This window comes from Seriola lalandi, unplaced genomic scaffold (genome assembly GCF_002814215.2).
Source record: "Seriola lalandi dorsalis isolate HSWRI2012SDOR001 ecotype SW California unplaced genomic scaffold, Sedor1 jcf7180002055008, whole genome shotgun sequence".
Classification (NCBI taxonomy): Eukaryota; Metazoa; Chordata; class Actinopteri; order Carangiformes; family Carangidae; genus Seriola; species Seriola lalandi.
In genome coordinates, this window is record NW_019525551.1 from 332323 (window position 1) to 342974 (window position 10652).

General features: G+C 46.3%; 1 protein-coding gene across 2 annotated transcripts in view; it reads left to right on the plus strand.

Annotated features, from left to right (window-relative positions):
• Positions 1–2029: 2029 nt before the first annotated feature.
• The window catches only part of cped1 (cadherin-like and PC-esterase domain containing 1), a 20651-nt gene continuing 12028 nt past the window's right edge, over positions 2030–10652 (plus strand). For both annotated transcript variants that reach the window (XM_023397481.2, XM_023397482.2), the window contains exons 1-10: positions 2030–3186; positions 7156–7330; positions 7927–8021; positions 8104–8188; positions 8289–8352; positions 8425–8572; positions 8903–9033; positions 9146–9218; positions 9513–9659; positions 9737–9841. In XM_023397481.2, coding sequence (XP_023253249.1) covers positions 2935–3186; positions 7156–7330; positions 7927–8021; positions 8104–8188; positions 8289–8352; positions 8425–8572; positions 8903–9033; positions 9146–9218; positions 9513–9659; positions 9737–9841 — 1275 coding nt within the window. In that variant the 5' untranslated portion in view covers positions 2030–2934. The remainder of the gene's footprint in view (positions 3187–7155; positions 7331–7926; positions 8022–8103; positions 8189–8288; positions 8353–8424; positions 8573–8902; positions 9034–9145; positions 9219–9512; positions 9660–9736; positions 9842–10652) is intronic.

The following is a 10652-nucleotide window of genomic DNA, read 5'->3' on the forward strand; positions in this document are numbered from 1 at the left end:
GAAATTATTCATACCCCTGGCAAATTTTGATTTAAAGTTACTTTTATTCAACCAGCAAGTTTTTTTTTTGACCGGAAATGACACAGGCTTCTCCCAGAAGATTATAAGACGATGTACAAGAGGAATCATTGTGGAAAAAAATATTTCTCAGCTTTTACATTTGAACAATAAGTGGCATGTCCAAAATTATTCATACCCTTGTCAATAATCAATAGAAAAGCCTTTATTGTCTATTACAGCAATCAAACGCTTCCTATAATTGCTGACCAGCTTTTTGCACGTCTCCACTGGTCATCTTTAGCGATGAGCTCCAACTCTTTCAGGTTGGAGGGTCTCCCTGCCTTCACCCTAATCTTTATCTCCCTCCACAGATTCTCAATTGGATTCAAGTCGGGACTCCGGCTGGGCCACTGCAAAACGTTAATGTTTTTGTCTGCTAACCATTTCTTCACCACTTGCTGTGTGTTTTGGGTCGTTGTTGTGCTGAAATGTCCACTGGTGCCCAAAGTTTCTCTGCAGACTGCCTGATGTTGTTGTTGAGAATCTTGATGGATTGCTCTTTTTTTCATGGTGCCGTTTACTGTGATTAGGTTCCCTGGTGCATTGGCTGAAATGGTGGTTCCCACCACCATGTTTGACAGTGGGGATGTTGTTCTTAGGGCTGAAGGCTTAAGACTTTTCTACGCCAAATGAAGGAAACATCATTGTGGCCAAACAATTCAATTTTTGTTTCATCTGACCATAAAACAGAAGACCAGAAGTCTTTTTCTTTGTCCAGATGATCATTTGCAAAGGCCAAGCGGGCTTTTGTGTGCCTTATCTGGAGAAGTGGCGTCCTCCTTGGTCTGCGTCCGTGGAACCCAGCAGTGTCCGTTAGACTGTCTGCCTTGAGACTTGCCACCAGCAGAGCCCAGATTCACCAGGATGGCCTTGGTGGTGATCCTTGGATTCTTCTTCACCTCTCTCACTATCCTCCTGCCCAGCACAGGTGTCACTTTTGGCTTCCGACCACGTCCTCTGAGATTTTCCACGGTGCGGAACGTCTTGTATTTTTTAATAATACTTTGCACTGTAGCCACTGGAACTTGAAAACATTTAGATATGGTCTTATAGACCTTTCCTGACTTGTGAGCAGCCACGATGTGCAGCCGCAGGTCCTCAGTGAGCTGCTTTGTCTTAGACTGTCCACAAACCAACTGCAGAGAGCTGCTGTTTTTCACCTGTTAAGTTGATTAAAACAGCTGTTCCCAATGAACCAGGTAATTAAGATGCTTTAGAACAGCTTGGACTGTTTGGAATGGTATAGAACTTTGGATTTTTCCATAGACTGACAGTTTGCCAGTATGAATAATTTTGGGCTTGACTGTATATATATTCCTGCTGTTTCTGTAGTACTGTCTCAGTTTAATGATGAAGCAGGTTTCATATCTCTCACCGCTCTTTAAAAGTCTTAAATGTACAGAAGAGGACTAGAGCCACATGTGGAAACATTTCTTCACGTGTCTCTAATCCTCCTCTATAAATGTGACCCGGTGAAACCGGTTAAAATCTTTGTTGCAGTCAGAGCTGCAGTGATTACTGATCCAGTGAAGGTAAACTGAAACTCAAAATGTTTAGGAACCTGAATGTGTCAGTGAACACAACTTCTTATATTTGGATGATTTAAAGGAAAAAACGTGAAAACCAGCTTCCAAGATTTTTCAAACTTAAAAGAAAAACTGCAGCAGAGCTGTGACTGGATGTAATTACATAAACTGTGGCTAATGAAGACCATGTCACAGGCTAGAAAGCTCCGAAACAGGCTCATAAATGAAAGTTGAGGTTGTTTAGTTAAACTCTTTTAGTCTCATTCAGCCAATAACATTCATGATGGAGGCCAAACCAGACTCCACCCACAACACGCACATTTTAAAGTTTGTTTATAGGCAAAACACACACACACACACACACACACACTCACACACTGTGTGTGTGAGTGTGTGTGTGTTCCAGAAATAACCCAGCCTTCAGAGTGTTTCAGCAGGAGGGAGGAGGAGGAGGGTGAAGAGGGGGGAGGAGGGCGAGGAGGTTCTGACCTACAGAGTTTTTATAACTGACTGAACTCTGAAGAGAAAAACTCTGAACTTGTTGATTCTGTTCAGAAAAACAAAACCACAGAAGAAGTGAAGGGTCCAGGTCCGGGTCCGGGTCCGGGTCCAGGTCCATCCGGAGGAGGACGGACTGGAATCATGACCGTGGCTTCTCTTTTCTTCTGCTGTTGGATTTAACTCAAACCAGATGTCCTGCTGCCAGACTCCGGTTGTTTTTAATGTCTCTGTGACGTCACCAAACTCCGTATTTTTCCTGTACTTCTAACGTCGACTTTTTAACGGAACGCGCGCGACTGGAGCAAGGACTGAAGGTTTAACGGTTTAACGGGACTTTGTGGTTCGGTCCCGGTGTGATCCTGGTCTTACTGAGTCTTGATCAGCTGACTGGACCGCGGGTTCTTGTGCACAGACAGGATAAAGAAGACAGAAGTGTGGTGTGTTTGAGGGACCATGGAGAACTGAAGAACCTCTGAAGAGTCATGAGGCTGTAAACGCACATGACCACAGACAGAAGATGCGCGTGTCCGTCCGGCTGCGCACACAGAGTCCCGTTCAGAATCAGACCGATTTAAAGTTTGATTCATTATAGATTGAAGTTCTCTGGGTTTATATTTTCAGATCATACATTTCCAGACTCTCGTGGCTTCATCAGTGAATTCGGGATAAATAGAACCCAACAGACGGGTATTTTATTTTAATGACAGACTCCTTTAACTATTTCTCTGACAGTCATGTAAACAGTCCTGACTCCTGAAGTCAGCAGAGGGCTGAGGTGATGAGGATGATGAAGATGATGATGGTGCACAGTGAAACCCTGGGCAGTGTGAAGTGAAGCTCTCTCCTCATGCGGTGTCTCCTGGCTTCAGCCGCCCGGATGCTGCTCCGCCGCCGGCCCTGCTCCGGCCCGCTGCTGCTGCTGCTCGGGGTCGCGGTGTGTCTCTTCTACCAGACCCTGATGCTGGCCCGGAACCGGCTCCGGTCCGGACCGCAGCGTCCCGCCACTGATGTTCGCAGCAGGAAGTCTACGGATGAATTCATGATGATGGAGACCAGGAAGTTCATTTCTACCCTGGAGACTTTACAGAGAGAGACTCAGGTGAGCTTTACCTGCTCCCCGTGTGTGTGTGTGTGTGTGTGCGTGTGTGTGCGTGCGTGTGTGTTATTGGTGGAGTTCATCCCTGATTTTAAAGTAACTCATGATCTCATGTTGAGAGTAGATTTCCGAAGCTTTCAACAACATGTGATGAGCCACTGAGGAAGACCGTGAGTCTGTGGTAGAAAGCCTCACCAATATTTGTTTATTATCAAAATTCCTCTGGCTTCACAACAGGAGGTAATTCTTCTTCAGACTTTCTGAAATTCTGCATCAATATAATCAGACAAAAGACACTTTATGGTTTTTTATTTAACAATACATTCATACACCTGGAGGAAATACTGTCAAAGTACTGCCACGCCAAACTTCATTCAAAATGAGAATTTTAAGATTAAAGGAGTGGGAAACTCGTACTGCCAAACTTCACTCAGAGTTTTATGAATTATTGATTGTTTATCAGAAAATACTTTGAAAAGACAAAGCAAATAACCTCCCATGAAGAAAATAAATTCATTCATAAATACAATTCATGGAAAAGGAGTTTCAATAAAACACCCACATTTAACAAACTTTTAAGTGACTCTTATCAATACTATCACCAAACTAAAAATCATTTGTCATCTCAACATTAGCTGTTAGTTTTTCAGACTTTAAAAGATCCATCCAGGACTGTGGAGTAAATATGATCCATCAAGAAGGAATTAAATTAAAATGAAACAACATGCTTTCCTGCAGAAAACTACTCCTGCCAAACTCCTTTTAAAACTGGAGCATTTTAAGATTGTTTTTTCAGATGTTTCACAGACAACAGTAACTAATTAACTAATATAATCTATAAAATAATTATATCAATGCTGCTGTTTGATGGATTATAAATATACTAAACTGACAACTCAAACTTTCATGCTGGTTTTACAGAATGTTATTCTTTAAACATGGTGTCTTAGAGACGACAGGTTTTCTCATGGAGTCTCAGTCAGCTGGGCCGAGGCTCCTTCTGGCTCATTGTTGCTGTATTTTTAGATTGTGAGGGGATCAATGGCCGTGTGCACCAGGGTTTTATTTTACTCCAGGATGATTGACAGCTGTATGGACCAATCTGTTTGAGACATTCAGAGTATCCAGTCTCTGTGTGAACTGGGTATTTTAAGTGTGTTGTGGTCCTCGGTGTCCCTGATACAAATATTTGTGTGTCATTAATCAGCTGAGGATCCAGTTCCTGACAGATAACTGAGTGTAAACTGGCAGCTGACAGACAGACGCAGTGTTAATCCCACACACACACACACACACACACACACACACACACACACACACACACAGGCTGTCAGGCTGTGAATCTATCAGGTTTTGTGAGGTTTTATTGCAGCAGTAAAATGTCTCTGACTTCACTCTGTCACAGTTTCATCTTTACAGGAGCAGATCAACATTTTAGGAAACGTCCTGTTTGAGGCCTGGAGGTTGTTCCCATGGAAGCTGAAGTAAAATCAGACGTCGTTTAACAGAGATCAGCTCTGTAGGTGAAAACAAAGATCAATCATCACAGACATCATCAGAACATGTCAGGTTCTCCTTCCTGTGTTAGTCTGGATGTGACTTCACCTCTGCTCACTGCAGAGCTGCACCCAGTTCTGTTTATACGGGACCTGAGTCCTTGAAGTCCACGCAGGAACCAAGTGGTCTTGGTTAGACGTCCACATATTGAACCTAGACTGGCTGTACTGCATGAGATCCAGGACCGGGTCTGGACCGACCCACGTGTCTCGTCTCGTCAGAGCCTCAAAACCTTTTATTTTCAGTTCCCTGAGACAAAACACATGAGTGACTTCTCAAATACTCAAAGGTTAACCAAACTGACCGTGTGCAGGAGTGAAGTGACATGAAGAACTGGACTGTTGGTTCTGGGTCCTGACAGAGGTTCAGACACTGTCTCCACAGTCCTGTCTCCTCCTCTGACACAGAGTCCACTGGTTTTCTTAAACAGCAGTAGATTTTATTTATAGTCTGTTTCAGTCTGTTCACAGTCAGCTGTCCGACATCAGCTGTTCACCTCCCTGGTTCCCTCCACTGATCCAGCCAGACTCAGGAAACCTGCAGCCTGTTCTGGGAACAGGTCCACCATTGTCCTGAAGGTCCTGAAGGTCCTGAAGGTCCTGAAGGGTTCTGAAGGTTCTTCAAGGGTTCTTAAGGTCCTGAAGGTTCTGAACGGTCTTGAAGGGTTCTGAAGGTCCTGAAGGGTTCTTAAGGTTCTTAAGGTCTGAAGGTCCAGAAGGGTTCTGAAGGTCCTGAAGGTTCTGAAGGGTCTTGAAGGGTTCTTAAGGTCCTGAAGGGTTCTGAAGGTTCTGAGGTTCTTAAGGTTCTGAAGGTCCTGAAGGGTTCTTAAGGTTCTTAAGGTCTGAAGGTCCAGAAGGGTTCTGAAGGTCCGGAAGGTTCTGAAGGGTCCAGAAGGGTTCTGAAGGTCCGGAAGGTTCTGAAGGGTCTTGAAGGGTTCTTAAGGTCCTGAAGGGTTCTTAAGGTTCTGAGGTTCTTAAGATCCTGAAGGTCCTGAAGGTTCTGAAGGGCCTTGAAGGGTTCTTAAGGTCCTGAAGGGTTCTGAAAGTTCTGAAGGTCCTGAAGGATTCTGAAGGTTCTGAGGTTCTTAGGGTTCTGAAGGTCCTGAAGGGTTCTGAAGGTTCTGAGGTTCTTAAGGTTCTGAAGGTCCTGAAGGGTTCTTAAGGTTCTGAAGGTCCTGAAGGGTTCTAAATGTTTGTAAAGTTCTGAAGGTTCTTAAGGTTCTGACTGTCTATGACCTGACCTGATGCTGGAGGTCTTGGTGTTTTAGAACCAGACATGATGACATCACAGTGTGGTATGTTCACTGCTCTTTGGTATTTTACAGATCGAACAGTTAATCGATTAATCAGTGAAATTATCATCTGATTGATCCACAGTAGGTTTTAATCCGTAGTTCAGATTCTTTTATTCTCACAGAAAGCTTCCTGTTCCTGCTCAGTGTGATGCGTGGAGCTGAAAGCTGATTGGCTGACACTGAAGCGTCTGATAAACGACGTCAGCTGTTCCTGTCACTCAGAGGCTCCATGGTGTCTGACATCATCATACAGGTGTTCCCTCCTGCTGTGTGACTGACAGCAGCTCAGACAGGTGACAGGTGTTGTTACAGCTGGTTTCCTGCTGCTCTTTGATCCAGAACAAATGTTGGATCTGCAGGATCTGGTCTGGGACTGGAGTTCAGTTTGTCGCTGTCTGACCTCAGTGATCCTGGTGCTGGTGTCATGAGGCTGTTCACCTTTTGAATGTCCTCTGTCTTCACACTCTCGGGTAGGGGGAGGGGCTAGACACACCTGTACCTGGTCTACCTCAACAATCTGTGTGTCTCTTCTGACTCAGGACAGTTTGTTCTTAGTGTCTGGTTCTGCAGATCAGCTGACCGACGCCTCAGACGTGTCATGTGACCAGTGTGTGTTATGGTGCCTCGCTTCATCAGTCTGTGGTATGAGACCTCATTAGTGAGTCTGTCTGTGGACACGGAGATGAGAGACTCCTCCTCCATCAGTCCATCAGGTCTGGACTCTGAGAGGACCCGGTCTGTCTGAGAGGACCCAGTCTGCAGGACTCGTGGTCCTTGGAGGATGAACCCTCTTGACCTGAGCTGCAGCGCCTCAATCAGGACAGAGTGTGAGGGTAAGAATCACTGAGACCAGTCTGTCTTGGTCTGTCCTGGTTCTGATCTGTTCTGATCTGTTCTGGTGTCCTGTTGTCCTGGTGTCCTGGTTCTGGTCTGTCGTGGTCCTGGTCTGTCCTGGTTCTGGTCTAGAGCCTGAGCTTCTGCTTACAGTCTTTGGGCTAAGCTAGGTTGAACACGTCCTGGACTTGGTCTCTGTCCCGGACCACAGCTGGGACTGTAGTCCAGCTGCACACTCAGACTGGTTTCAGACAGGGGACTGAATGCTTCTGTTCCTCTCTCTGCAGGTCCAGATGTGGTCCCGGAAACCCCCCTGGCGTCGTCGGGCCGTGGTTCTGACAGGTCGACATCTGGCCTCTGACACCGAGGTCCAGCTGTACCAGCAGGTCCTGCAGCAGATGGGCTACGAGGTCCACATGTCCAGATACGCTGAGACCAGCAGCGTCCTCAGAACAAACCAGGGTGAGTATGGGGGGGTGGCCTCAGAGACCGGGTCCTAGAACCCTGTGAGGACCGGAGGAGGATCAGGACAGGAACACATGAGGAGCCTCATCAGGGTCAGAGGTCACTGTGTGTTGTTGTTTATTTTCCATTAGAACCAGGACCAGGTTTAAACTCTTTGTGCCTGAAAACACTGAGACCAGAACAGGAACCAGACCAGTTTCCTGTGGGCCCTGGAGTCCTCTCTGCTGGTCCACATCAGACTGTTTGTTTGGACAGACGCTTCCTGTTTCCGCTCTGAGCTCAGTTTCCTGTTCCACAAGGTTTTTAGTCTTTAGTGTTTGAGTCTGTTTCATCGTCTTCAGTTCTAAACTCCACCCAGTGATCACTTTATTAGGAACAGCTCACTCACACTGGCCGGTCCCTCAGTTCTTCATGTCATGATCCTCCAGATGTTGAAACTTTCCTCTGACACTCTGTTCCCAGCAGCTGTACAACAGCTGTATGTGACTGCGACACTCCGTCAGCTGCTCCTTCTTCTCCTGTTTCACCATGCTCCAAAGGTGTTCTACCGGATCCAGGTCACTGAACTCCTGTCTGTGTCTCCATGGTAACAGGTGTGAGTGGGTGGAGCCTGTTGCTGTGTCTCAGTAGTTCAGAGAGGAGCTGTCTGAGGAGAGTCTCCTTCTCTCACCTGCAGTATCATCAGAAGGTGAGACTCACCTGTTCACCTCTGTGTTCCAGCCAATCACTGAGTGTCCTGTCTGAGCTCACCTGTGTCTCCACCTCCTCAGGTGAACCTTATTCCTGGGCTGATGGAGGCCTTCTCTGATGCAGGTGGTGGTCTCTGTCACCTCTTCACTCGCTCACACCCGACAGGTAAGTGTGCAGGTTTCAGGCTCCTGAAAACTTAATTTTCAAACCTCAGGTGTGTTAATATTTACATGTCTGTGTTTTTGTCTCTTCCTCTCACGATCAGATTTACCCATGAAGCCATACTCCTGTGGATCGACCAGTCAGAAGCTGCAGATTCCTCAGGACAGGTAAGTTATCAGCTCACCTGTCAGAATAATGACACGCACTCTGTACATCTGTGTTCACCTTCTCTCTGGCAGGCACTCACCTGACCGAGCCCAACCCCCTGATCTGGTTACCATGGTGAATGTTTACATCCTGGTGACTTCAGTCAGACCGCTGACATCCTTCCTGCATGACATCAGTGTGGTGTCGACCAATCAGGATCCGAGGGGACGACCCATGAAGGTGAAACACCTGTAAATCATTTTATGGACCTGTTTTAAAGCAGGCCCTTCAAAATAAAAGCACTGGAGACTTTAATGGACATGACGCATCAAACTGAGCTTTATTTTACTTTTATTTGTCTTATTTAATAAAGAACTAATTAATGTATTTCTTTATTAGTGGATTTACCAGGAAACAGACGGACAGATTTTACAGATGTTCTACCTCTGACCTCTGTATAAACCAAACATCTGTGTTTGTCTGTATTGTATATTTTGAGTGCTACTGTTCCTTTAACGAAGCTCTTCCTGTGTGTTGCTGCCCCCTGCTGGTGTGACCCCTCTCCCTCAGCTCAGGGACTTCCTGTTGCAACAGCTGGGACCAACTAACTCCCATCAGGCTTTGGGGCAGATGAAGCAGGTCATAGGTGAAGTGCTGCAGGCGGCAGCGTCGACCAATGAGAAGACAGAAACAGTCAACAGGTAAAAAACTTCAGATTTTTGATGAAAGGTCAGAGGTCACCTGCAGCAGGGGAGGATGCTGTTGTATTTGGTTATTTATTGATTGACTATTGATTGGCGTTGTGTGTTTCAGGTGTGTGTTGTGTTACCAGCTGCTCACCTTCACTCTGCTGTTCAGCAGCTCCATCACACCTGTTACAGTCCAGGTAAGAGACAGACTGCTCCTGTCTGTTTTCAGCTTGTAGACACTGTAGACCCGACCCCTCTGGGACCGGACTGACCGATCTGAGACGTCACCTCCTCTCCATGTCCTGCCGTCTGTCCTCCACCAGAGGTCACTGTGTCCTCAGCTGCTCTCTGATTGGTCAGCAGCACCTCTGCAGACTGATCTGTCTCCAAGTTTAATATTTGACTCGCTGTCTCCAGGTGGACACTGATGTAACGTTTGTCTCTTTGTCTCCAGGTGGACACTGATGTAACGTTTGTCTCTTTGTCTCCAGGTGGACACTGATGTAACGTTTGTCTCTCTGAGTAAAGACACGTTTGACAGACAGATCACCAAAGACCTGATCCTGGAGGACACACTGCACTTCCTGCTGGCAACACACCCACACCTGTCCTCAGAGCCAGAGACAGAGGGGAGACAGGTGAGTGTCTTTTCTGTCATAATGCAGATACTGTACGATGTGTGTCCAGGACGTATTAATAATGTCTCTGTCTTCAGTACGGTGGCTGCAGAGGAACAAACAGTCGGTGTCTGTCAGAGGACGAGTTTCTTCTTCTGCTTCAGTTTCAGCGACAGATGACGACGTCTTCAGCTTTTCAGCTGGTGAGACACACGTCACATATATATATATATATAGATTAGATTAACTTTATTAATCCCACAACTGGGAAATTCATTTACCACAGCAGAAAAATAAACATCTATAGAATAAACATCTATGGAAATACACAACAAAAATATACCAAATATACACTAATAAATACAATATACACAATACACACGATATGTACATGAGAAAGTGCAGTTTGCACATGGTCAGGAAGAGCAGGAGTTGTGGAGTCTGACAGCTGCTGGAATGAAGGACGTTGTGATCTGAGCGTCCCAGCGGGGGGAGGGGGGTGAGGTGTATGCATTCCTGATATTAGCATACAACAAATCCAAAGTTTTATTGTCCCTGGTGTGACAATCGACATACTGGGTGAAGGGAGGAAGAGCAGAGGACAGGGACGTGTGGCTGAAGTCTCCAGAGATGAGGAGGAGGGAATGGGGTTGCTGGTTTAGGAGTTGAGAGACAACACTATGGATCTGGTCTGTGGCTGCACACAGTCACCGCAATGACATGTGAAAACTCTCTCGGGAGATAGTACGGCCGCATGCTAACTGCTAGCAGCTCCAAGTCTCTAGTGCAGAGTTGTTCCTTGACACTGATGTGTCCAGGGTGGCACCATCTCTCATTAACAAACACAGCAAACCCTCCTCCCTTCTTCTTCTTACCGCACTCCGTGGTTTTCCTGTCCGCCCGTACCAGTTGAAATCCGTCCAGTGTGACATGTGAGTCGGGAGAAAGTTCACTCAGCCACGTCTCCGTGAAGCACATGATGCTACACTCACGAAACTCTCTCTGAAGCCGGGT